The sequence below is a fragment of the Chinchilla lanigera genome, unplaced genomic scaffold (genome assembly GCF_000276665.1).
Source record: "Chinchilla lanigera isolate Chin_1 unplaced genomic scaffold, ChiLan1.0 scaffold00081, whole genome shotgun sequence".
Classification (NCBI taxonomy): domain Eukaryota; kingdom Metazoa; phylum Chordata; class Mammalia; order Rodentia; family Chinchillidae; genus Chinchilla; species Chinchilla lanigera.
The window spans coordinates 410,484-437,175 of record NW_004955482.1 but is presented as its reverse complement, the minus strand read 5'-3'; the positions used below and the strand labels follow the sequence as shown (position 1 = coordinate 437,175).

The 26,692-nt window shown below is 56.8% G+C and overlaps 3 protein-coding genes across 7 annotated transcripts in view; 1 reads left to right on the top strand and 2 right to left on the bottom strand.

Moving 5' to 3' along the window:
* Positions 1–5,482: 5,482 nt before the first annotated feature.
* Positions 5,483–7,294, bottom strand: Lrcol1 (leucine rich colipase-like 1). The gene is made up of 5 exons (XM_005402958.1): positions 7,220–7,294; positions 6,481–6,606; positions 6,268–6,393; positions 5,962–6,115; positions 5,483–5,690 (listed from the first exon to the last, which is right to left on the bottom strand). The coding sequence occupies exons 1-4, from the start codon at positions 7,283–7,285 to the stop codon at positions 5,990–5,992; spliced, it is 444 nt and encodes a 147-aa protein (XP_005403015.1). The 5' UTR covers positions 7,286–7,294; the 3' UTR covers positions 5,483–5,690; positions 5,962–5,989.
* Positions 7,295–15,117: 7,823 nt separating this feature from the next.
* On the top strand, positions 15,118–19,075 carry P2rx2 (purinergic receptor P2X, ligand gated ion channel, 2). Of its 2 annotated transcripts, XM_013503645.1 has the most exons (10): positions 15,118–16,081; positions 16,165–16,236; positions 16,312–16,387; positions 16,457–16,553; positions 16,624–16,704; positions 16,787–16,925; positions 17,047–17,177; positions 17,263–17,353; positions 17,439–17,504; positions 17,580–19,075. In XM_013503645.1, exons 1-10 carry the CDS (start codon positions 15,593–15,595, stop codon positions 17,961–17,963), a joined length of 1,626 nt encoding a protein of 541 aa, XP_013359099.1. In that variant the 5' UTR covers positions 15,118–15,592; the 3' UTR covers positions 17,964–19,075. The 2 variants fall into 2 exon arrangements, with proteins under 2 accessions (XP_013359099.1, XP_013359098.1); XM_013503644.1 differs by having other exon boundaries at positions 17,439–19,075.
* Positions 19,076–19,175: 100 nt separating this feature from the next.
* Pole (polymerase (DNA directed), epsilon, catalytic subunit) overlaps positions 19,176–26,692 on the bottom strand; it is a 44,534-nt gene continuing 37,017 nt past the window's right edge. For 3 of the 4 annotated variants that reach the window (XM_013503642.1, XM_005402950.2, XM_005402952.1), the window contains 8 exons: positions 25,736–25,868; positions 24,847–25,036; positions 23,876–24,007; positions 23,557–23,750; positions 21,117–21,317; positions 20,721–20,846; positions 20,102–20,191; positions 19,176–20,023 (listed from right to left, as the gene is read on the bottom strand). In XM_013503642.1, the coding sequence (XP_013359096.1) occupies positions 19,910–20,023; positions 20,102–20,191; positions 20,721–20,846; positions 21,117–21,317; positions 23,557–23,750; positions 23,876–24,007; positions 24,847–25,036; positions 25,736–25,868 (1,180 nt within the window). In that variant the 3' untranslated portion in view covers positions 19,176–19,909. The remainder of the gene's footprint in view (positions 20,024–20,101; positions 20,192–20,720; positions 20,847–21,116; positions 21,318–23,556; positions 23,751–23,875; positions 24,008–24,846; positions 25,037–25,735; positions 25,869–26,692) is intronic. The other variant, XM_013503643.1, reaches the window with a different exon arrangement.

Below are 26,692 nucleotides of genomic sequence, written 5' to 3'. Positions count from 1 at the left end.
TGGTGGGTGGCTAGGTATCTGGATGGTAGGTGGTGGGTGGGTGGTGGGTGGGGCACAGATGGGTGAGTGGATGGATGGGCAGGTGGATGACTAGGTGGCTTCTGCCTCTCTCTCTCTCTACTTCAGGGTTTAGTGAGGGAAGCCAGACACCCTTGTTCCATCCTTCGTCTCCATCCTAGCCCATTTCTCCTGGTCTGAGCATCTTGCCAGCCTGCACCTGGGTAGCTCTGAGGTCAGCACTTCCCCTGCCACAGATCCTGAGCCAGGCCAGCCCTGCAGGGAGCCAGGACCCCCCACCCTGTCCACACACAGAGGTGCTATGTTTCCCACGCTAGGCACCGGGGCCAGGCCTTCCCCAGGGCTTCACTCCCAGACATGGCAGAGAGAGCCAGCCTGTCACACCAGCTGCCTCAGGGTGTGGGGGAAAGGGACACATGCTTTCAGGCCGTGTGACGGGCACAGGCTGTGAGGCTGGTGGCTTCTTTCCACAGCTGCCTGCAGGGCACTGCGCTTAGCCTAGCTGTTTCACAGGGAGTCTTGCATTACAACATAAATAGAGGTGTTAGTGACGAATCCTCTTTGCACTGATGCATCAGCGCAGTCACCAAATAACTCACTCTGTCCGCGACAGCTTCTGTCTACGCACGCACTTCCTCTGTCTCAGACCTTCGGTCTCAGAAGGTACACACCTCTCCTCCTGGATGAGCAGCTCTTTGGCCATGCTCCGGGCACTCAGATGCCATGAGTTCTGGGCTGTGGGCTCAGGAGCTTGAACTGACAGCCCCCGCGAGGCCGGTGCCAGGCTGCGTCTGCCGCCAGCTCTGTCTGCCTCTGTGGCTGCGGCACACCCCGGCACCGTGTTGGGAGGTGTCGCCGCTGGACAGCTCTGCTCCTCAGCACACACACCTGCACTGCTGCCCTTACTCCTTCTACACTCCTGGGGCGCAGGGACTTCACATTCGGGGAGGCCCGGCCCTCTCACATTTTCTAACTTTGAGACAGCATCTCACTAAGTCGCTAGATTGCCTGGGCTGAGCTCAAACTCCTAACCCTCCTGCCTCAGACGCCCAGAGAGCTGGGGTTACAGACGCCTGATGCTTGCCGGCCCTGCTCCCTTCTGCCTATCAGACTCTTCTCTGCCTTCTTACTTCCGTACAGAAACACACCGTGGAGCATTCTCCCCCGCGCCCCCAGGGCCCTCCCCCCCCAGTCAGGGATCAGCAGTGTCCGTCCTAGAAACACCCCAGACACTTCCCTCTGTGCCTCCCAGCCTGCCCCACTGCGAGCCAGGCCCTGCAGCACAGCATGCCTGCCCTCCCCGGTGCGGCCCTGTCCCTGGCCACCATGCTGGCTGGGCAAGAACCCTGCAGGAGGAAGGCAGCGCTGCCAGCCAGGCTTCCGACTCCGACCTCGACTCCATCTTTCCTGGCAGAGGCCAGGCACTGGGCCCACCCTCCAACTCCATGTTATTAAGGCCACAGAGCACTTGCAAGGGGCGGCCCCCAGACTCCCCTTCTGAGGGGTGAGTAGGGGCGCCTGGACACGGGCCCCCTCCCCCTCTGCTCCCGGAGAGCTCGTTTATGGTCACTTGGCTTGTGCTGAAGCGATTCAGTAACTAGTGGCCAGCTTGTGACCCCAGCTGAACTGAGTCAGCGCGGTGTGGGCGTGGACGGCCGCCTAGGGACTGCTGCCAGCAGCACAGGACGAGAGCTGGAGAGGAAGACAATGCACTGTTGATTCTCCTGGAGAAGTCTGTCACGCTGGCTTTCCTGATACAAACTCAGCTGTTCTCGGAGGAGCTCAGGGCCTTGCTGTCGCTGAGGATGGCTGTGGTTCTCTTTGGGGGAGCTCTGGTCCTTACTTTGAGTGTCACTTCCTGGCTCCAGGGCAGATCCCTCAGCCGGCTGACACAGAGCCTTTATCCCACTGGTGCAGACTTTCTAGCTTCCACCACTGACCTTTGGGCCTTCCCAGTGCAGATCCTTGACACAGACTTGCATGAGACATTGTTGTGGGCTGTAGGCCTCCAGCAGGACTCAAGGAGGACATTGCCGTGGGATCCAGGCCCTCTGCTAGATTCTTGGGGTAGACAGATTTCTGGTGCATGGACAGATTTCCTGCATTCTTTGTATTTGACTCTTTGGGTGAATATTATAAAATAACCCTATAAATTATGCATCCTGTATTAAATTGTTTCCCTTGCAAACCCTGACTAAGACAAGCAGGGAAACTCAAGCCAACTTTGGAGAAGACCGTACTCCAAGGGCACTTTGGTCAGACTGGGCCAGCTCTGACCACGTGGTCTGTCCAGCCAATGCCAGTATGGGGACAGGCGTGGGGCTCTCAACCCTGGGACTTCTGAATGTTTAAACTGGACACAGTGGCTCGTACCTGTAATCCTAGCTACTCGGGAAACTGAGGCAGGAGGATGTCAGCTAGGCAGTTCAGCAAGAGCCTGCCTCAACAAAACTGCAAAGGGCTGAGGTACAGCTCGTGATGAACACTTGCTGAGTGCCCCAAGGCCCTGGATTCCACCCCAGCAGCACAGAAAGCGGTGTCCAGAGCCTGGCTGTCACCTCAGTCATTCCAGCTGCAGAATGGCTCCCACAACCCCATGCCTCCCAGTCTGGAGGCCAGGTGTCCAGGCTCCAGGGTTTCTGAGGGATAGACAGCGAGAGCTCTTGGGTTCCCCTTCATGACCTAACCACTTGCCATGGCCTCTCCACCTGGGGGGCAGCTTAGGAACTTGGGGCACAAACCTCCCCACCACAGGGTGTGGAGAAACCCAAAGACAGTGATGCCAATGGCTGGCCTGCTGACTACATGCTTAGAGGGTTACTGGGGCAGCATTCATGGTGTATCTCACTGGGACCTTTAAAAACTCCATGGCTAGTCAAGCATGGCTAGTGAGCGCATGTCTGTAATCCCAGCACTCGGGAAGCTGAGACAGGAGGAGTGCTGAGAGTTTGAGGCCAGCCTGGACTACACAGAGTTCAGAGCCAGCCTGAACTACAAAGTGAGACCCTGTCTCAAAAAGCCAAAAAATGAAAAAAAAAAAAAAAAAAAACAACAACTACAAAAACTACATGGCATGACAAGATAAAATGCAGCTGAGTACCCGCTCCAGAAAAGAAGTCAGAGAAACTGTGGATTCTCTTTCCCGGAAGCAACCAGACATGTACTGCAGCTGCCTGCAGCTTGAGAGGTCTGGCATGCAAGGCTTATTTGTCCCTGGGCTGTCTACCGTGTCCTCCGTGGGGCCACCCTGCCTGACCCATGCTTGTGTGGACAGAGATTTGCAGAATGGAAGTCAGCTCAAGCAGAGCTCTCCAGGCCGGGACTGCCTGTCTCTCCTTCCTCCCTGGAGCGGCCTCAGTGTGGCCATGCGTCCCCGACATCCCAACCTGCAGTGCTGAATCCCTGCTCAGAGGAACCCCAGGCAGGAGGCCTGTGCAGGCACAGAGCTGTGCTGCCACCTAGTGGCGGCTTGGAAATGTGCAGCAGGAGCTCTGAGCAGCCAAGGTGCCCCCGGAAGATCTCAGGTGAAAGGAAGCTGAGGATGGTGGGCAACTTAGACCCAGTCTAAAAAATAAAAATAAAGGACTGGGCATCACTCTGCGGGGGTGCAGCTCCAGCCGTGGAGTCCTGGCTCCATTGCTGTCACTCACATCAGTGCTGTGGGCACAGCCTTGGCATTGCCAGCCCAGCCTCCCAGAACCTGCAGCTCCCCACCACCATGGCCAAGAGGAGGCCTTGGCTCCCGCTCGACAGAGTGGTCCATCCTGTTCCCTTTGTGTGCATCTCCTATCCGTTTGCCCAAAGGGGAAATGCCTCACTGCATTCACAGACAAAACAGACTCACAGAGCCAGGTGTGGTGGCTCACACCTGTAATCCCAGCACTCAGGAGGCTGAGGCAGGAGGATTGCTGTGAGTTCGAGGCCAGCCTCAGCTACAAAGTGAGTTCAAGCCAGCCTGAAGTGCATACTGAAACCTTGTCACACACACACACAGATTCACAGCTTATTTATTCAAAGGGTTAAAGTCCACTCCTGCCTTCTAAATGCTGTTTCTAAACTGGACCCAGAATTTTGCTTCTTGGGGCCCCATGTGGCTTCCTAGTGGGCGCCTGGCTAGTGCAGGGTGGGGATGTGCACCCCGGGGATGCATAACGCCCATGCCCACATCTGTGCACACACACATGCATGTACACGTCACACACGCTTGTGCACACACAGACAGCTCCCAGGACCCAGGCAAGCTCACAGCACCACAGTGGAGCAGCTGGGCTGCTGGTGTCGCCCCTGGGGGTGGGCAGACAGATCTAACAGCAGAAAGCTCAGCCCCATTTCCACAGGAATCATCCTCAAGTCAGTTTATCTGGATCTGTGCTTGTGGCACAGACCTCAGGGTGTGACCAGCAAGGGTCTCCCTGGGTGTGGAGCGGCAGTTCTGAGCAACAGCTGTCAGCAGAAAGTAACGCTGGGCTCTCGATGGAGGGAAACGGAGAGAATGAAGCTGTGTTGTGTCGGCCCTGACGGCCCCCAAGGAACAATCCGGGACTGAGGAAAATAAATAAAGGAAAAGGGGTTTGGACATCGTGCTAGCATTAGTTTTAAATTTAAAAAAAAGATAATTGGTTCTTCTCTGAGGAGATTAAATTAATTTTCTGCTCTTTCTGTAGAAAATGTAACATTGTTTTCTTGTAAACATGTGATCAAGGAGTATGAAGTCAGAAAAGTAAGGGTAAAAGCGCGGTAGCAGTGAGAACATCCGTAACAATGGTGTATCGTATGCTGCTTCTCCAAGTTCATGGGCTGTTGCGACTCCTTTGCTGGGGTCAGTGCCTGCTGTCACCTGGCCCTGACCACAGTACATCTCTGCCTGGGCCACCCCACAGGAGCCGGCAGTGCTAGGGTCCTCAGTTACAGCACAGGACCCCGAGAGATGGGGATGTTCTTGGAGGGAAGCATGAGTGAGCACCCCAGCCCAGGCAGATCCACATGGAGGGGTCTCCAGGCAACCAGCAGACAGCAGGACTAGGGGACCCCAGCCCCCAGGCAGCTCTGTAGAGTAGGTGTGGGCAATGGCAGCACCAGGGCACAGGGCTGGATATGACTCAGGCCCTGACCCCCCGGGTGGGAATCTCCTAACCACCTCCACCCCTCAACCCCAACCCCCAGCCCCAACCCCCCAAAGTCAAACCACCCGGCATGGCTTAGAGACCTGGAACCAGAAAGGGAGGAAGTGGCCTCTGCGGCCTTAGCCATGAGGGGGAGAGCAGAGGAGCAGGGAGCAGCCCTGGGACGTGGTCTTGTGTTCTGGAACACTCCACACTCTGGTAGGCTGTTTTCACCTCCAGAGACAGAGTGGACCTGGTGTCCCTTGTGCAGGGGAGGGGTGCAGAGTGGCCTCCCTGTGCAGGACAGCTGCCTATGTCAGACCCACGCAGGCCTCGCCTATGCACCATGCCATCAGGGTTTATTTATGCAGTTGGGCCACACATTTCAGACCTGCAGTCTGTGCTCACCAACACCACATCTTTGGAGCAAAGGACAGTGTCTCTGACCTCCAGGCTCCCGGGGCCAGGAAGGGGGAAGCATGGCCACAGGCACAGCTTCTCTCCGGCCAGGGCCAGGGCCAGCACGCCAGGGTCCGGGTGTGGTCCTGCGATACAGACTCAGGTCACTTCCTGAAGGAAACACCAAGAATGAGAGCTGCATGCGGCAGAGGGGATGGACAGTGTGGCTGGCCTGTGAGGACGCCACAGCAGTGGGATGCTTCCTCTTGAGAAGGCAGGCGGAAAAGTCCCTCGAGGTCCTAGAGCCCAGAGAAGAACCAGTGGGCCCAGACCACAGCCCTGCCACAAACCCTGGAGGGACTTCATGCCGGGTCCCACGTGTCCACGTGACACATGGCAGCCTTGACTCTGCACCTGCCCACCCGGTCTGGACATTGCCTACCTGGCACCCCCGCCTTCCCACAAGGGGCTTATAGGGGCAAGCACTGGGCCAGGACCCCGCTTCGGGGCGTGCAGCGGCGGGGGCTGGAGTCCACCTGTCGGATGCAGCACTGGCTCAGGCACTCACGGTGGCTCCTGCAGAGGTCTCCTTTGAGCTGGGGACAGGGCTGGGGTCACCACCGAGGGGTAGGGCTGGGGCCACCTCCTGGGGACACGGCTGGGGTCACCACCCAGGGGTAGGGCTGGGGCCACCTCCTGGGGACACGGCCGGGGTCGCCACTGGAAACAGGGCCAGGGCACTGCCCACCTTGCGCCAGGGCACACACTGCAAGAAGATGGTCTTGGGCATGCAGGCCCTCTTTATGCCATGCCCGACCGGGACGCAGCAGTTGCTCTGACACTCCCAGTGGTGGTAGCACTCGTAGTCATTGGGCTGTGGCGGCAGGAGCACAGGTCTGCACACATCCTCCACCCCACCCCCGCGCCCACCCTCGCCTGCCCACATCCCACAGGCCACCACCTTGTGCCAAGGAGAGCAGTGCTGGAAGAAGGTCTGAGCGGTGCAGAACCGCTGGGGGTTCAGGCTGTTGGGGACGCAGCAGCCACTCCGGCACTCCTCATGCTCCTCGCAGGGCTCCCCTATGCCCTGTAACACAGGGTTGCCAGGCCAGCACCGCCACCTCCCCCTGCCCAGCCACCACCCCAGCTCAGGACCCAGCATGGAACCAGGGAGCAGAGGAGGTGGGGAGGACCGGAGCAGTGGCCAGAGCTGTGCTGGGAGGGGAAGCAGAGGCAGAGGCGGGAGGGAATGCGAACAGGGCACAGGCCACGGACAGGACAGGCTGCTACTGGAGCCGGCAGCAGCCCCTCTGCTCCCCTGCACCTGGCACACGCCAGGGGAAGAAACTGAGGCTCAGGGAGCCGTGTAACTTGTCCAGGTTCACACGGCTAACCAGCACCTGGAGCAGAGACCACCGTGGGGAAGAAGGTCGCACTGACTGGGGCTGAGCCCAGGGTTTACTGGAGAGGTGAGCCAGGGCGGGCAAGGAGGGCCAGGGGAGGAGGAGGCCCGAGGCACCGGCTCAGCAGGATGCGGTGCGGGAGCAATCAGGAAGGGGCTGTTGGTCTGGTCCTGGGGCCGGGCCAGGGGATGTGTGGGTTCGGGGCAGCAGTGGGTGCAGGTACCACCTGTGCTCACCATGCTGCCGCCTGTGAGGCTCCCCGCACGGGCAAGGCAGGCAGGTGCTGCCGGCACTCACCTTGTTCCAGGCCTCCGGCCCCGTGGCCGCCCAGAGCAGCAGCAGCAGCGGCCTCCACAGCCACATCCAGGCCACACTGGCCATTGCTCCGCTGGCCTGCGGGGCCCCAGGCTGAGTGGGGTGGGTCCCCAGGTGCCCCTGGCCTCCCGCCCTCCTCTCCTTCCTCTCCCAGACTATAACAAAATCAATGAACTGTACTTTCTACGCAGCTTCAGGTTTACAGAAAAATTGTGCTGAAAATCAAATGTCAGGTCCTATCCCTCGTCACCCAAGTATGAGTGTGACAGCCGTGAGCCCTGGTGCTGCCCTCAGTCCTGGTCCACACCAGGCTTGCTCTGGCACTGGCTGCAGTGTGGACAGCAGAGGCTGTGTGTGCACCTTCTTGTCACCCTCCCTGCCACCCAGCCCACGCTGCAGTGTCTCCGTCTCGGCGTGGAGTCACCATTTGCAGCTCTTCTGAGTGGCTCCCATCACTCAGCAAGACACATTTAAGGGCCACCCTTGTCCTTTCCTGACTGGAGAGCTCACTGGTTTCTAATCCAGGAGGGAAAATGGCTTTTAAACAGCCTTTTCCTGCAGGGAAGGGCTGTGGCCTTCATTAATGTAAGCGAGCATGGCTAATGCGCTGGGGACGCTGCAGGCGGCTGGCGCTCCCAGCCCTCGCCACGGGCACCTGCTGTCCTCCAGCCCCCAGGCCGGCTGCACCCCTCACCAGCACTCAATGTCCTCTGCACGAACGGCCGTCACTCTGCCCAGTGTCCTGCCAGACACAAAGCGGGGGCGTGGCAGGCTGGGAGAGGGTGGAGTTCCACGTCCTCCACCTGGGGAAAGGTGCTTCCATCTGCTGTCACCAAGACAGACGTAAAGAAAGAGGACAATGGAAGCTCCCAGGCGCAGCAAACCCACGCCATTTCCAATGCTGTGTGGCAGCAATGGACCGGCAGCGCGACCCAAGGTCCCACAGCTGCCCACCTCAGCTCCGCGGTGCCCGCTCTGTAAGTGCTTTTGGCTCAACACTCGTGTCTTCTCTCCAAAGTTTCTGTCTCAGCATGTGGTTGCTCGGCACCTCCACGTGGGCCCTCTGGCCGGGCTGCACCACCTTCAGCGATGTCTCCTCTGTCAACACAAGCAGCAGCAAAAGCGTCACTGGCACTTGCTTGGTGGCAGAGCACGGTGGCAGGAAGCTCGCTGCAGTGAGCCTGAAGCGGGCAGTTCGAGGAGGCTGGGTGGGGGAAGTTCCTCTGCCCATTTGTTTGAACGGACCCTGCGTGGGCTCCCGTGCACCGGCCGCCAGGAGGACGCAGCACCCTTGCCACCGCACAGACTCGCTATGCAGCTGCCCCGGGGAGCTGGAGGCCACCAGGGCTGAGCCTTCAGGTCTGGGCTCAGCCTCGGGCCCCAGGGGCCCCTCAGGCAGCACGCTGGGCTGCACCAGTCCGGGGCTTAGCTGTGTCCAGAGACACACACCTTGGGAGCGGGCCCTACCTAGAGGGCCACGTGCCCTACGCCGGCTTCTGATGCCAACTCTGTGCCGCTTTGGGTCTGGTTCCATGTGGTGTGGGTCTCGGACTGAGCAAGGACCCGTGGAGGAGGAGGGAGAGGCAATTCTTAAGGGTGACAACGAGGACAGTCACATGCATCAGCAGTCCTGAAACAACCATCTTTGTCAAGTGTCTGAGGCGAGCGGGCAATGGCCGGGCAGCCATCGAGGCAGACGCACTGCTAACACAAGGTCATGGCCTTGGGAACCCCGTGGTTCTGCAGGGTCTGTTGTGAAGGTCACATCAGACACCACATGTGAGGACCCTCTTGTTACCACCCAGCTTGCTTTGTGGGGTGGACATAGCAGCTCAACCCTAATCGGACAACATTCATACCCCTAGCCCCAGGGAACTCCATTTGGTCCCAAGAAATGTGCAGACCGAGGAAACTCTGCAGAACCTGGGGCCACAGCCTGGCACCCTTGGCCCCGGCGGCCGTCATCTGGCAGGGACTGCATTTACTGTGACTTCTCCCCACCTCCCACTCGGACCACGAAAGAAAACCACGCATGCCCAGGCCAACCTGCTGGATGCCCCACCTCCCTCAGGGGCCACTGAGTGGCTCTGCTGCTGTCCCCAGCCCTCGTTCCCTGCTCCAGCCACGGAGCCCCCTCCCCTGACTGGGAGGGGAGCTTCTTACTTCCCCTCAGTCAGGCAAAGCAGCTCGGGGTCAGCAGCACTCGGGGATGCAGAGCCACAGCTGTGCACGCCCACAGCCAGCCAGCTTCCACTGCACAGAAGCACCGGTGCGTTTGCAACCCTGTGCGTGAGTACGTGTGCACACTGATTTACATACAACTTAATGGAATGATGTGAAACCCAAATTGATCCCATTTGAACATTTTAAAACCTCAAACTTGCCATATTTTTTGAGCTTAGAAACAGAATGAACATTTTTTTTCAGTCTCAAACCTCTTCATAGGCCTGGACTCCCTCAGAGGCCCAGGTTCCAAATCCAGTGCAACGTGGCCAAGAGACGAAGCAGCCCCGATGCCCAGGAGTTCCCCACTCGGTAGGTCGCAGTGGGCGCAAGTGCATGGGTGGACGGGGCCATCGGAGCAGGAAGGACACCCTGACCACCGAGGGCGGCTCACTGAAACGAGCCTCAGGGAAGGACAACATAGGGGAGCCCAGTTACACGGAGTCCTGGAAAGGTCAGACCCAGACCCGGATGATGGTGGTGGCACCCAGCTGGCAGGCCTGGCTGAGTTGCAAGGACTGAGGTCCAGCTGAGTGGGAGGACAGTGGGACATGCAGGGCACGGACTGTGCTTAACTCCCTGGAACGGCCCATTTGCAATGGTGAGAACGCTTGGTTTTCTGTTCAGTACATTTTACAAAACTAAAAATATCTTCAGTGCCCTGCAGCTCAGCTGTGCCACAAAGAGAAGGCCACAGCCCCTTGTGCTTTGGAGCATGCCATCCCCATAGGGCTCTCTTTTCCCAGAAGTTTGCATCTACCCACCCCCATACCCTCTGTGTCTCAGTGGCCCCTGGATTCAGACCCTCAGTATGCTCAGTAAAAGCGAGACAAGGAATCCTGCCAGGGACATCACAAGCTCCAGGGAAAAAATCTCCAGACCTCCAGTGCCATTTGCAATGCAACCTCCTCCATGGGCACCGAGCACTGGAAGCTGGCTCGGCATCCGCACCACCACGAGGAGGTGTCACTGCTGAAGGGCACCCCGGGGCACGTGATTTGGCTCATCCCAGGGCCCGAGGGGGACTTGGAGCTCAGCATGAGACCACTCAGGTCTCCACACTGAGAAAACCAGAGGCCTCCAGGTTCCCCTGGGGCTGAGCTGCTGTCAATGGGAAGTGTTCTCGGGCCTGATTTGGTTGGGTACTCAGTGGTCCCACCCATTCTGTTAGAGGAGAGGCCAGCCCTGCCTCAGTGTCCCCACTGCTGCCACGGGTCCCACCTGTGCCTTGGTTAGACGCAAGTCTAGCTCACCTGCCGTTTCCAGGAAGGTCACAGCCCCTCTGCAGCTGGGTCACAGAGGAGTCGCTGAGCTCAGCCCACCCCCGCATCATGGACTGAATGTGCCAGGATTCTGCCTGCACATGACTCTGGCCACACAGGTGGGTAGATGCCACCAAGACCTCACCTAGCGACCACAGCTTCTCTCTTCTGCCCCATGCCCAATGAGGACCACCTGGAGACTGCCAGACACCTCTAGCCAGGCAGATGGGGTGTCAGCTCCTCAGAACCACCGCCTCACCTAGACAGGTTCCCATCACACAAGCCCTGCTAATGCTCTGGCCAGCGGGGAGGGGTGCTGTCTCCCAGCTCTGCTAAAGAACGGTGATTCCTCTCCCCCTCTCTGTCTACTCTGCCTCTCCCACAGCATGTGGTATAGGTCTCTCACCTGTCTCTGATTTCTGGTCAGCCAAGTGCTGGACTCCCAGAGGAAAGGTTCTTCTTAGGGTGCCTTGGTGCTGCCTGGAGTTGGCCCTGCTCAGCAGGGAGGTTGGGCGGGGATTCGGCAGGCAGAACAGGGCAGCTGGCAAGGATTCAGAGAATGATAGGCTGTGGCCTCCACTGCCAGGCAGCACAGCTGGAGGCTGAATCAGGCAGAACCAGGGGTAAGGGGGCACCAGGAAGCAGCTGGGAGGAGAGGGAGGCACAGCTGGGCAGTGGGAAGGACTGGGGTCTTCACATCCCATGAAGCACAACATTCATTCTCCAGTACCACAGAGCAAATCTCCAGCGCTCATGACCGGAAGAGCATGCACTCACTCCCACTGTGAGCTGATGTCCAGCGGACTGCGCAGGCAGCAGTCTGAGGTTGGGCTGCTGGAGCACTGCAGGCTACATGAGCGAGGGCAGCTAGCTTCCTCCCCGGGCGGCAGCTGGAGGGCAGCCAGAGCCTGTGCGGAGCCCGGGCTCCTCATCCACTGCAACTCCTCCCTGGGTAGCTTTGGTGTCTGGGAGCCACAGGTCGCTTCTGACCCCACACAAAGTCCATGGCTTCGCTTCCAGGGCACTCACACCCAGCAGAGCCCAGAAAAGCCCTGGCCAGAGCAGGCTCAGAGGACAGTAGCTGAAAAGATTAGCCGTAAAAAGAAGCCAAGCACTGCATCGGGACAATGGGAAGGATGCCTTGAGGACATCCTGGAACCAGTAAGACCCCACCTATTGCAGGCTCAAGGATTGAAAAGTGAAATTCTGTGCTTTGAGAAACAGCCCCAAGGCACCCTGGGATTTGGTTCACAGCTGAGCCATGCAGACACTCAGGCTGCCGCAGCCGGGACTCAAGGGGGCCCGGCTGCTACTCAAGCTGGCTACAGACCCTGGCATCACCCATGTAGTGCTGCTTTTGTGTGTATGCAGAATGCAAGAGGACTCAAGGAGGCTTCTGCTCAGATCTCACAAGGCCTGGGAATCCAGGAGGTGTGACCGAAAGAGCGTAGTGGCTGAACCTGAGAGGATGATGCTGAAAGTGTGATGCAGACCCCAGCAAGCTGGGAAGCCAGGACCATGAAACATCTGCTGAGGAAGGCACAGTGAGCAAAGCTGCCCCAAAAGAGGTAATGAGAAACGCAACCAGCAATGTTGTAAGGGTGCAGCCACAAAAGTCCTTTGAAATTCACTCGACCTGAGTGCTGGACATAGAGCTACAGAATTTAATGTTTGCCCTGCTGGGTTTTGGTTTTGCTTTACTTTTTTATGTGCCAGGAATCAAACTGAGAAACTTGTGCTTGCCAGCGAGGCACTGTCTGCTGAGTTACATCCTCAGGCCGCTGGTCTTGCTTTAGTCTGATCCCTCCCTATCCCCCATTCCTCCCTTTTGGAATGGGAATCGTTACCCCGTGCCATTGTTATACTGACAGAATTTAACTTTATTTTTGATTTTTACAAGGCTCACAGCTAAGAGCTTAGCTTGCGTCTCAGAGGAGACTTTGGACTTTTCAGCAATGTTGAAACTGTTAAGACTTTGACAACTCAGAGATGAACTAAATACATTTTGCATAAGAAGCATGAGTCTTTTCGGGGCTGGAGACGGAATGTCAGTTTAGATCAAGAATGTCCCCCCAAGGCCTCATGTGCTCAGGCACAGGCAGGGCTCTCGGACAGTGACTCATGGGCGTGCTGCACGGGGTGTGATGAATGTGCTGTTAGGCGCTGGGACCTGAGTGGAAGAGATGGGCCACTAGGGCCTGACTGGGAGGGTGCATTCTTATCCTTGGCTCATCCCTGTTTCCTGGCTGCCGTCAGGTGAGCAGCTGTCTTCTGCCAGGAGCTTCCACCATGCCGGTCTGCTCTGGAGTGGAGAGACCATCCACGGGCTGAGACCTCTGAAACTGCAAGCCAAAATAAGCCTCTTCTAAGCTGCAGATGTCCCAGTTAACAGGAAAATAAGTAATATGATAATGTACTCTCTAAAATACGGTAAAATAAGTTCATCAGTGCCACAATCCTTCAATGGGGTCTGGGCGTGGTGGCACACACCTGTAATCCCAGCACTTGGGAGGCTCAGGCAGAAGGATCACTGCAAATTCAAGGCCACCCTTGGCTACAAACGGAGTTCAAGGCCAGCCTGAACTGCATAGCAAAACCCTGTCTCAAAAAAAAAAAAAAAAAAAAAAAAAATCATTCAATGGGAAAAAGTGCGGCTGGGAAAACAGAGTGTCTGCATGGAAAGGAATGAAGGGTCCTCTTATTTCACAGCATACTCAAAAAAATTAACTCAAAATCCACCAAGACATAAGCTGAGGAGCTAAAGCTATAAAAATCATAGAAGAAAACATAGGAGTAAATATTTGTGACCTTAGACTTGGCAATGTATTCTTAGAAAGGACATCAAAAGCAAAGCAACAAGTCCAAGGCATGGTAGTACATGCCTGTAATCCCACCACTCGGGAGGCTGAGGCGGGAGGATTACTGCCAGCCTGGGCTACATAGTGAGTTCAGGACCAGACAGAACTACAGTGAGACCTTCTCTCTCTTCTCAAAAAAAAAGGGGAATGAAGCACTGGCAGATGATACTACAGGCTTGAAAATGCTATGCTCAGTGAACAGAGTGAGACATGAAATATCCAGAATGTGGAGATAGCAGATCGGTCTTTGACAGAGAGAAGGGAAACGGAATGACTAATGGCTTAGGGGTTTTATTCTGGGGAGGTGAGAATGTTTGGGAAGTGACTGCACAATGTCATGAGTTTACTGAATGTCAGTGTTGACTGTAAGACTGAGGTAGAAGAAATAAAGATAGGTAGAAAGGAGTTAAGGAAACTTGTAATTTAAAATTGTACTTTTAGGGAAACCGCAACTTCATGACACCAAGTTATCCAAGGTTATAATCCCTTTTTCCTTTCCCACAAACTCCGAAAAGAAATTCCTAGGAGTCTTAAAGATACATACACCTGTCGATGGGGCTCGCCTCTCCCTGTGCACCAAGATCTCCATGCTACAAATCCCACACTCCACCCCTAATACCACTCTGGGCAGCGTGCCCCAAATGCCAAACACAGGCAGCTGGGCTGCATCCCCACCAGGCTACCACAGGGGTCAGGGCAGACTCAGGAAGACCTGGGTTAGAGCACCCATCTTGGGGACACCCCACACAGAAACCTCAGCCCAGGCTGTCGTGCACCACACCGTGAGCACCCATACTCCTTCCCATGGTAGCAGCACAGGCAGAAAGCAAGTTAATCTCCAGTGACCAAACAGTGAACACTCGCGGTCCACTGGGCTTCTGGTACCTGGCACACACGTAACAAGCAAGCAGGATATTCTCTGCATAGGCCAGGCTACACTTAAAAGTCATACCCATGCCTCTGACACGGAAAACAGGTCTCCTCCCCAGGGCCTGTGACCTTTCCTCAGAGCGGATGCACCCGGGCATCCTCACTGTGAGCCTTCTGTGAGGACCAAGGTCCTGGAGCTGTCGATGGGCACTGCACAGGTGCTGCCAGGAGGGGCAGAGGCAGCAGACCCAAAGATGACTTCCTGATGCTTGCGGGCATCACCCCCCACCCTTCCCACTCAAGCCCTTGCAAAGCCCTCGGCCTCCCGCCAACGCAGTCCTCTCTCGGACCCGCAGCCTGCTCTCCTTTCTAGACTCTTCGATCCCCTCAGTGGCAGCCTCTCCCAGGCTGCGCCTTGCTCGGCCTCCTGAGTGCGTCCTTTCTGCCGAAACGTCTGCTGTGCTTCTCTGTGATGCAGCCTAGTTTTCCTGTGATGTTAGTGAGCCTACTGCCTACTCCCTGGGTGGGGTGATTTGAGGTCTCCATCTCTTTTGGGGGACAGCTTGGACTTCATGCAGTGACAAAATGGTTGAGCATATGCTCAGATGCTATGTGGATTTTCTCTCCATAAATAAGAGTATAAAGTATTTTGTGAAATGCTCTTTTGGATTTATTTCAAAATAATGCAGGTGGGGCTGGGATATAAAGTTACAAAACACCCGTTTTGGTTGGTAGAGAAAAAAATGGATCGGAGCTAGATGTAGTGTACACATCCATAATCCCAGCACTCTGAAAGGCTGAGGCAGGATCTTCAATCTGAATCCAGCCTTGGAAACTTATGCAGCTGGTTGAGAGCCTGTCCAAAACGAAGTTACAAAGCGCCAAGGAAATAGCTCAGTGCGAAGGCTCTGGGTTCTGCCCCCAGTGTGTAAGGGGATGTGGATAAAGAGCAGAGCACTGGGCACCATGTGGTCCCAGGTCCCTGCCGGGCCTCAGCCACTAGCCTCAGCCCCACCCAACGCTGCTCCTCCCTCTTGGGCTGGCAGTCCCCTCCCCGAGCCTCAGCCTTCCCACCCCCGGCACCTGCGGCACCACAGCAGGGACCTGGGTGGTGCAGCCTTGAAAGCAGGGTTCAGGGGACCATGGCCGCCACCCACCCCAAGGCCCCCGCAGCTCGGCGCCTGGCTCAGGGTTGCTGGTCTGCGTTCTGGGATTATGAGACGCCCAAGGTGATCGTGGTGCGCAACCGGCGCCTGGGGGTCGTGTACCGTGCGGTGCAGCTGCTCATCCTGCTCTACTTTGTGTGGTGCGCAGGGTGTGGGTGGGCTGGGGCCAGGGGAGCCTGGGCGGAGGGATGGGGAGGGGGAGCTGAGCCGAGGAGCGGGAGCCGGGCTGGGGAAAGCAGCACAGGACTGGAGGAGCCCGGCAGAGGGAGGAACGCATTGCACAGGAGGCAAGGGTCCTGCTTGTGTCCGGAGCCACCCCCACCCTGCAGGTATGTGTTCATCGTGCAGAAGAGCTACCAGGACAGCGAGACAGGCCCCGAGAGTTCCGTCATCACCAAGGTGAAGGGGATCACAGAGTCTGAGCACAAAGTGTGGGACGTGGAGGAGTATGTGAAGCCCCCTGAGGTGCGCCCTGTCCCAGGCCCTGCACCCTGCCACAGGACTCCAGGCTGAGTGCTGGTTGGCCCACTGCCTCTCTCTCTGTCCAGGGGGGCAGTGTGTTCAGCATCATCACCAGGATTGAGGTTACTCCTTTCCAGACCCTGGGTGCCTGCCCGGAGGTGAGGGCAGTGAGGGAGCCAGGGAGTGGCCCCAGTCACCTGTAGGGTGTGTCTCTGACTCCCTCTCCACCCTAGAGCATAAGGGTGCCCAACGCCACCTGCCACTCAGATGCCGACTGCACAGCTGGGGAGTTGGACATGCTGGGCAATGGTCAGTGGATGCCGTGGGTGGCAGGGTGGGTCATAGCTGGACCAGGCTGAGCTTGTGTCTGCCTTGCAGGGCTGCGGACGGGGCGCTGCGTGCCCTACTACCATGGGGCAGCCAAGACCTGCGAGATGTCTGGGTGGTGTCCAGTGGAGGACGGGGCAGCAGTCAGGTATGGGAGCAGGGAGGAGTCCTGTGGGGCTCCAGAGAGGCCCTCACAGTCCTCCTGTCTGCCTCTGCAGCCATTTCCTGGGTAGGATGGCCCCGAACTTCACTGTCCTCATCAAGAACAGCATCCACTACCCCAAGTTCCAGTTCTCCAAGTAAGGGCCAGCAGGGCCTGGGGCGGCCAGCGTGGGCACTGGCAAGAAGGGCGCAGGGGTTCCAGGCCTCTGCCACCCTTAGGGGCAACATCGCACACCGGGAGGGTGACTACCTGCGGCGCTGCACCTTCGAGCAGGGCTCTGACCCCTACTGCCCCATCTTTCGGCTGGGCTTCATCGTAGAACAGGCAGGGGAGAACTTCACGGAGCTGGCACACAGGGTGAGGAGAGCCTCTGCCACAGCCTGACATCCTCCTCCATCCTGGCAGCTGTTGCCAGAGGGACACACCCATTCCCAGCATGTGCTCCTGGGCTGACCCCTACTCTTCCCCTTTCTTGCAGGGCGGTGTCATTGGGGTCATCATCAACTGGGACTGCGACCTGGACCTGCCTGCATCCCAGTGCAACCCTAAGTACTCCTTCCGGAGGCTTGACCCTAAGCATATCCCCGCCTCCTCAGGCTACAACTTCAGGTACTTTCCCAGGATGCCCTGGGAGAGGGAGAGGATGGGCCAGCACGCACTGCTTCCTGCTGGGCAGCAGCTCACTCCACTCTAGGTTTGCCAAGTACTACCGGGTGAACAGCACCACCACCCGCACACTCATCAAGGCCTATGGGATCCGCATCGATGTCATTGTGCACGGTCAGGTAACAGCGTACAGACCCCACCTCCAGCAACCCTGCAGCCCCAGGCAGCTGCCACATGTCTCAGAGCAAGCCCATTCCTCTCCAGGCAGGAAAGTTCAGCCTGATTCCCACCATCATCAACCTGGCCACTGCTCTGACCTCCATCGGGGTGGTAAGGAACCCATTTGGGGACTGGGCAGGGCTGGGCGGTGCAGGCCCCTTACCCACTGGTCTCCATTTGCCTCAGGGCTCCTTCCTTTGTGACTGGATCTTGCTAACATTCATGAACAAAAACAAGGTCTACAGCCATAAGAAATTTGACAAGGTGTGTGAGCCACGGAGGCCCTCCAGCAGCTGGCCGGTGACACTTGCCCTTATTTTGGGCCAGGCCCCTCCACCTACTAGTCACTGCTCCCAGGACCTGACACCTGGCCCCATCCCTGGCCAGCAGGGCCCACAAGGAGCAGCGCCAGGCAAAGCTGTCGGGCCCCCACAACCCCACTCCACCCGTGCCCTATCTGAGCAGATGGTGAATACCCCTGACCAACATGTAGGACAAGGGCTCCCCACTTCTGAGCTGCCCCAGCAGGACTCCACACCAGCAGACCCCAAAGGTTTGGCCCAGCTCTAAGCTTCCAGTCCTCACTGTGCTGCAGACCTGGGCTCCAAAGTCCCGGCCCAGCTGCTCTGGCATATCCCATAGCCACATCCTGACCCCTCTGGGACCCTGAGCAGAGGGACACCCTCTCCCAGCCGGGTCTGCAAGGCCAAGTGGGTTCCTGACAACTCTGAGCCCTCCCTACCCGCTACCACCAACATACCTGGGAAACCCACATTACAGCTGAGTTCTGGGAGCTCCGTCCATGCTCTTGCCCCTGCAACCCTTCAACTCTGTCCAAACCCTTCCTTTGGAAGCCACGGCATGCTGAGCCCAATAAAACTGAGCTGGAGCCCCTGGCCTTCTTCTTGGGGGAAAGCAGCAGCCCAGGTAACCCATATAGGACAGCAGTCCCCACTGGGTGCTGCTGACTAGTGTCCCCAGGCTGGGTGACCTCCCTTACCAGCCAGGGGCAGAGTGCTGGGCACGTGCTGTTACGTATGCACGTGCGGGTGCGTGCAGTACTGTGCATTGGCAAGGCACTGCGCTTAGTACAGGGGCAGACAGTGCCCTATCTATTTGCACTGGGTCTCAGGGTGCCACCTGGTCCCAAGACCCAGGGGCTGGGAGAAGACTCAGTCTGTCTGTCCCAAACCAAGTCTGGAAGGTCCCTGGTGTAAGTTCCAAGTCCCAGTGATGCCTGCGGGTGATTTAAAGTGACACTGGCTCCCAATGCGCATGAAGAGCCTCCCTTCCTTGGTCAGGTCCCACACAGCCCAGTGAACACCTGTGACATTCTCGACTTGGTTTGCAACATGTCTGGAGAATGAGCCTTTCCACTTGGGGTGCACTTGGGGTGCCAATACTTTCCACTTGGGCTGCAGCTCAGGAGTTTGGCTGTGGCTTAGGTTTCTCTTGAGCCCCACAGCAGCTCTGTCCTGCTGAAGGGCGAGTCTGCTGAGGGATATAAATGTCGCTAAGCCCAGTCACACCCCTCACCCATCTCCAGGTCTGCTTCCAGGAAACCTAGTTACTCCCGCCCTCCTTCCTCTGGCTGCTGGCCTTAATTTGATTAGAGCTCCACTCTGGAGGCCTCAGTGCATCTCAGGCCTGGCCCACATTCCAAGCCAGCAGGTCCGCGCAGTGTCAAGTTTCTCCCCAGGCTGATGGGTGGAGAGAGTGTCCGCTGATGCTAGATACCAAACTACTTGTCTTCCAGGCTCACACAAACACACAGCAGTAATCTAAAGCAAGACGAGAGTATAACATTTAAGTGAAAAAGTACAAGAGTGGTATCAGATAGCCAGGACAAAGGCAACTTGAGCCTCCGGGAGCCTGGGGTCTCCCGCCTTTCCTTCCCCGAGGCCCTGCCTGGCTGCACTGGCCCAGGCCTTGGCGAGAGCTGGGCTCAACTGCCTCTGCCATTGTCCCAGTGTAGAGAGGCAGGATCCTTTGCAATGCTGGGACATTGGGTGACATGGACACCCCTTCCTGCCTGCTCTGAATGGGAAGTCCACAAGGGGTAAGCACCCCCGTCCTACAGGGTAGGATCTGAGTTCCCCAGAAACCAGCCCAGATCCTGCTCCCACCTAGCTGGGCAGGGTGCTTCTCCATAGAACATGGGTGGCTCCAGCCCCATGTACAGCATGGAAACGCTCCTCACCCTGTGTGCATCTCTGCATGCCAGTGCCCAATCCCTGAATTCCCTTCCAGCCTTGCCCTGGGGTGGTCAGGAGCCTGGGGTGAGAGGAAGAGCTGGGTGAGGTGTGTGTCTCAGAGTGTTTCCCCGCTCTACCTGGTGGGTACACAAGCCCTCAAAACATTCACTCCATGGAAAATGACCCTTGGGACCCAAGGCTTTCTCAGTGGATGGCCTGCTCACGTCACCAAAGGCGCTTCCTGCTGCTGTCCACTCAGGGCTCTCCGCAGCCACCCTTGGGGCTCTAGAGGGCTGGGGGATGTGGCACCCAGTGCTCTTACTAAGGGCCTGCCCGAGGGCCCTTCTGCAGTAGCCAGTCCAGGGTCTCTTTGAGGTATGACATGCTGTAGTGCTGGGCAATGTTCTGGAAGATCCCGATCTGCTCCATGAAGGCCTGGAGGAAGAGAGAGATGCAGAACACCGGGGCCACCCAGAGAAGCGGTGGAAGCAAAGAGCCAGGAGTGCAGCCCACCTGGGTGTGGATGGTGAGGGCAAAGTCCCCTGCGCAGCTGCAGTACACGGGCATGTGGGTTTCCTTCACGCCGCTGCACTTCTGGCAGACCTGCAACAGGTCAGCCCATGGGCATGGCGCACTTGCCCCACCGCCCGCCTGTGCTGGGGAGGATGCGCCCCGGCCAAGTCGGGTCAGCCTGCAGTACCACACCAGGCCTTGATCATGGGTACAGCGTGAGATTTCACCCAAACCTCCCAGCCTCCTAACACCGTCTGCCTTGCTGGGGTCCCTGTCCCAGAGCCACACCCTGGAGCTTCCTTGGGGCCCCACTGGCTCTGTCCACCCAGAACACTGCCCAGGCAGGTTGTTCAGGCCTCTGCTTGACGCCTTTGTTGATACTTGCCGTGGCTGGGGCACCAGCGAGCTCCCCTTCTCCTGCTACTCTCTAGTACTGCTCATGCAGGCTGATTAATGTGCTGACTCTCACCCTCCACCGGGATGCTAGTGCTAGCAAGTGTGGCTGGTATCAAAGGGCACTGACAGAACATGTCAACGGGGGCTGTCCCCGGGGAGGTGACCTGAGGTCCCAAGTGTCCACTGTCTATCGAGGAACCCCTGGCCAACAGCAGGGCCTCACCAGGTCCTGCAGCGTGAAGGCCATCAGCTTCCTCTGCAGGGCTTCCACCAGCGCGGCCTCGATGGCAGCCGAGTCGTAGGCAGCCTGACAGTTGGAACAGAGCCACTGTGGTAGTACAGCCCCATCCTAGGAGAGTAGGGAGAAGGGTGAGCGGCAGCCACAGCAGACCCGGGCAGCAACATGGCTGGCAGCATCCCCACCAGTATCAGCACGAGGAGTTGCAGCACGCACCACACATCAGGTGCCGCCTGCCGCCTTCCACCAGAACGACATCCAGGCCTGTGGCCAAGTAGGGCTCACGAGTGGCTGCTTCCAATCCTCAGGAGAGCAGGGGCGGCAGGAGCAGCAGGAGATGCAGGCTCCACCAGAAGGGGCCGCTTCTGGGTCTGAACATACCTGGGAGAAGGAGGAGTCTCTGCACAGGTCCAGGTCGCGGCAGAAGTTACAGCTGTGGCAGATCACCTCAGGGAGCACATAGGAGCGGCATGGGTCTCTGAACTGGGCTTCCTCAGAGAATTCGCCCACATCGACCAGGCGAAGCAGGTCTCGGTTCAGCTTGTTCACCTGGTTTGTGATGTTTGTATCCAGGGAAAGCACCTGAAGGGAACACAGCCCATCAGGAAGCAGCCCCAAGGCCTCCCCTGCCTCCGGCCCATTGTACCCCTCAGCCCCTTCAGCAGCATCAGGGGACAGCCCTCCCCGGCGGCACCTGTTCCTCCACTGAGCAGAGGCCCTGCTGGTGAGCTTAGCAAGAGCGAAGGGAAAACACAACACTGGTTCTCAGAACACCTCAAACAGTGAAGAGGGAAGGCACCCAATTCGCCTAGGAGGCCAGAATCACCCTGGCACAACACTAAGGAAAAGGAAACAGGAAAGCCACAGAGCAATGACCACAAGTACAGACACAGAACCCTCCACAAATATCAGCACACGGGATGAGCAACACACTGAAAAGAAGACATGATCCAGATGGAGCCCACACGGGTAGAGCCAACTAGGTTTTGAAAAGATGCAGGAAAAGGGCGATCTCACCACAGCCCTGGGATAGCCAACACCCTCATGCAGAAACAAGAAGCCTGACTTGTTATGTACACACTGTACATAACTCAAAATGGACCACAGGTTAAATGTGCACCACCAAGAGATGGAGGGCGGAGGGACAGGAACAGGACGCAAAAAGAATTACAATGTCTCATGTACATGTCCTAACTCCCCACGATGAATGTAATCCTTATGTACTGCAAGCATGGACTAACAAAAATAAAAAACGTAGAACCAATATACGACTTGCAGAAGAAAACATGGAAAAATCCATATCCTTAAAAAAAATTCCTTAGATGTAACACCAAAGCACGGTTTACAATATCTGATAAAGGACTTGTGTCCAGGATATTAAGAATTCTCAACTACAAGAGAGAAAACAATGCAAGGGCGGGGGTGTAGCCTGGCGGGCAGTCACTTCCCTAGCATGTGCAAAGCCCTGGTTTTGATCCCTTTTCGAAAAGAAAGAGAAAAAAACATGCTCAATTTTTAATAATAGGCAAGAGATTTAAATATTTCACCAAAGACCTGGACAGCACACCAGCCCATAAAATGTGCTCAGCATCACTAGTCATTAGGTAATGCAAAACAAAACCATAAGGAAAGTCTACCACATATACATCTGAATAGCAGAAACTTTAAAAATGAACAGCACCAAGTTCTGGTGAGGCTGCGGAATAAGGTGTGCTCTGGCCACGGCTATAGCTGCTTCTGCAGCCTCTTTCCGAGTCCAACCCTTTCCGATGGTCAGCAACGCCCCCTCCTGGGTTTTTACCAAGACAAACACAGGTTCACACAAAAGCCCACTGAAGATTGTTCACACCAGCTTTATTATTAGTCACCAAAAAGTGAAAAAAACTCAGACGTCCTTGCACTAGTGAATGCGGGCTGACTGTCCATACCAGAGACACTTTGAGCAATGGAGAGGACATGCTGACCACAACTGGATAAATCCTACATGCATGCTGCAAAGTGGGAGAAGCTAGACCTGGGAGCTGGGCAAGATTCGCCCTCATGGTGCTGTCAGGGACAGGGAACAGCCCTGTGGCTGCCAGGTGGCACTGAGGGACATCTCCACAGCTGCACTCCACAATGGTACAATCATGGAAACCCAAAGTGAAGTGGCACGGGCGCACAGGGCACACCAAGTGCTGCAAGGGAGCTGGAGCAGGAAATGGGATTTGCTACCTCGATGCAGGGGAAGGGGAGGTGGCCTGTGCCTAGCCAGCCTTGCAGATTCACACTACCATATGTCAATTATGTCTCAATAAAAGCAAAGCATTTTAAGGTTCGAATTCCTCTAAAAGAACCCTGAGCAGTCATTAGATCTTCAGCACGCTGCTGCCAGGGCTGACGCAGTGGTGGAAAGCTCAGGTATCACACTGGACAACACAAGCTTTGTGAGGGATGACGCCGTCTGGTTGCTATCTGGTAATATCATCCCCACTGTCCTCAGCCTGCCCTTCCCAAAAAGCAAACTCTCCTATCACCTCATTTGGTCTCCGAGCTCCATTTTAGTTCACTGGGCCCACTGATGGCATGTGACCCACAAGGTTCTCCCTCCCACTGCCCGTACCCCCACCGCCTGAGATATCTACCAGCATACCAACCTCTCACCCCAGAGCACTGCATCTGCGGACAACCCCAGCAACCGTCTCAACCCACGCTTCAGGACTGGCCTGTCTGCCCCAGCTCGGGCTCCATCTGGCAGGGCCTCTCCTGCCTGGGTCACCTGAGCCCAAGTGCCCCGGCAAGCACTGGTGGCACGACCATGGGACCCTTGCCTGGCTCTCACCTTGCACACGTATTTGATGAACTCCAGAGCAGGGTTATTGAGCAGCAAATGGGAGCCAGGCAGCAGAGGAAACATCTCCGAGGGCTCGGTGGAGTGCCGGGAGCCTGTGACTTTCTTCTGAATCTTCTGCGTGATGGTGAAGAAGCTCTGAGTGAGCTCATTGGCCACATAATCTTGGGAGAAGGTGATCACTCCTGGCAAGAGATAAGGGCACAGGGAAGGAGTCAGTTTGCCTGACCCCAGGCCTTCTTCCCCTGCCTGCCCTCCCACCCACCCAGAGATGTGCGCTGGAGTCAGGTCTCTGCACAGCACTGCTCACCGGGAAGGGCTCCAGCTGTCCCCTCAGCCTCTTGGGAGAACTGGCTGGGGCCCCTCTTCTTCATAGGTGTGCTGCCTGGGGCGCTGCGCCTCAGCTCATCCTTCATGCTGTGGTACACAGCCACAATGTATGCTGCGGAGACAGGCAGGCAGTCCATACTCTGAGCGAAAGGGGCCCCGAGGCTGGTCAGATCACGCAACAGACTCGGCTGAGAGCCACTGTTAGTAACGACCACATCTGCTGCCCGGCAAGTGGAAAGTCAGAGCAGTGAATCTAAGAAGGGGACTTGCTGATGCGCAGTTCACCCTCAGCAGTGTGTGGACAGATGGGAGCAAGAAAGTGGCATCTGTGGGACAAGCTCCCAAACTGGAGGGCTTCTCCACACTCCTCTGAGCCCATATGCCTGGGACATTGGGAGAGACAGCTGGGAAAGTTCAAGGCTCAGGGAGAAGACAGAAACACAAACAACCTTAGTGCCACCATCTCTGCCACTCCAGATGTGTGTGTAAATGGATGTCTGACTGCTCATGACTGTGCTCCAATGAATGGCTCTGAATCATAGAAGCTGTTCACGTTATTACCTCATTTGCACTCAACTGCAACAACCTGGTTTGCAAACACTAAACCTTCAGATACAGCTGGATATGAAAAGTTGGGCTGCAGAGGCAGGGACCTGGAGCTAGTGCAGGACTCTAGAGCTGTTATCAAGCATGTACACACGTGTGCGTGTCTCCTCACCCCCATGTTTGCAGGGAATGCGCATGAGCACACTATGCCAAGCACAGCTGGGGAACAGAATCAGGAATAACTGGGTGACACGGTGGGCGCAGCTGCACCTGGGTCCTGGAGAGGGCGTGGCTGGAGATACACCCTCTCTGCTGCGTGGGGAGGAGAGAGGCACAGAGCTCGTCTCTTGTGGAGCCATAGCTACTTTCGCCAGCTCCCACACAGGCACCCTGCTCTGGGCTCACCTGATACAATCATAAGGAAGTAGCTTTGGCACGAGGCTGCCTGTGGCAAAAACTGCAAGATGTTCCAGTTGTTATCCAGTAAGTCCTCCATGTCGGGCTCCTCCACTCCCTGCTCCTCCTCCTCTGGCTCCTCCTGGTCCTCCTCGTCTTCCTGCTCATCCTCTGCTCCCTCTCCTCTCTGGGGATCCTGCTATGACAGACGGGCCCTGTGCGTCACCGGAAGAGGTCCCCGGAGCCTGGGTCTCTCAGTCCCAAGCCCTGGTCAGTCCTGCCAGTGGGTGTTCCAAGAACCAGGGCTCTGTGGTTATTCAACTCCTACTGCCTAAGAGAAAGGATCAACCAGAGCTTCATGGTGACCAGCTCTTCCCTCTGAGATTAACAATCTCTTCCTCAGCCAGGTGTGGTGGCATAGGCCTTGCAGCCCCAGCACTTGGGAGGCTGAGGCAGAAGGATAGACCAAGCAGGAACTCACAGGCAGCCTGAAGACCCAGCTCTACTGTAGATACCGCCTCAGCATGCCCTGGTCCTCTGGAAATGTTGAACTCACTTCTATATTATATCCCTGACCACTTGCATCCTGCTCAGAACTGCTGTCTACACTGTCTGTACTTCCTTTCTTTCTACTTTCTTCTGAAACCCAGGTTTGACCCTAACCCCCAACCCCAACCAGAGCTGTCTGACCTGCCAAAGTCTCCATGGAGCCATGCCGCCTACGATGGCCTTGGCCTCAGTACCAGCCTCCTTCCCAAAGGGCTTCCCATGACCCTTGGCCTCAGCTGATGCTGGCTCTGCCCTTACCAGTGTGCGACCCACCTTTCCCTGTAAGCTCTGGGCCCACAGTGAGCAGGAGCAGGAGTGAATGTAGCACCTCGTCTCTACCAGCTCTCACCTGGCCACAGTGAACACGGGATGGAACCTTCCCCTTGATTCCACCATAGTTACATGGATCCATCCAGAGAAGGAATTCCCAGCATCGAGAGAAGGTAATGGTCAATGAATGGAAGATCTCTTTGGAATGGATACTGCAGAGAAAAAAAACAGAAACTGCTTTCATGAAACTGACTGCTCCCCTTTCTCCTGAGTAGCCAGCTACTCACTGTCCTCTACTTCAACTGAACTTAAAGTACGGGCACACTACCACCCAAATTTCCCAGGAGAGGTGACACAAAAGAGGCTGAGGACCCTGCTCAGGGACCAGCTGCACTGAGCTGAGGGCCACGGTGGGGACTGGGTGCTCCTCGTGGGGAGGTGGCTGGGGACTGGCCATGTGGCTCCCTGTCTTCATCCTCATCACCCCGAGGCAAGGTGGCCCCTGCAACTGACCCAGTGCTCTGCACCCAAGGGGAAAGACAGGAAGACTGCAGGGAGGAAGCAAATCCTCAGTCACATTCCACCAGAGTGGCTGAGTATCCCAGCCTGCAGCTACTCCTGCACACTACCGACTACTCCCAGCTCCAGATGCACAACAGCAGCTATTTCCCAATGGGCCCAGCCAAGGATGGAGGCCCAGCCTCGCCATGTCAAGCCCTCGGAAACAGCACTGTGGACCAGGCCACTTGCCAGGCACAGGGTGATCCTCACAGGTAGACAGCTTGCTGTGACCCACTGCGGGCACAAGCACACAGCAGGCCTGTAGGAGCACGCGTCTTGTACACTGACTGGGAAGGAAACCCTCTTCTTCTAGAAGAGAAAGCCAGGACCAAGTTCTACACTCAGGGTGTGCTCCACCCCTGTTTAGTATGGCTGCACCCTGGTACATGAGCTCCCATTATGAGTCATACCTTTACCAGGTGTGCTGGTGCATACCCATAATCCTAGCATTCTGGGAGGCTGAGGCAGGAGGATT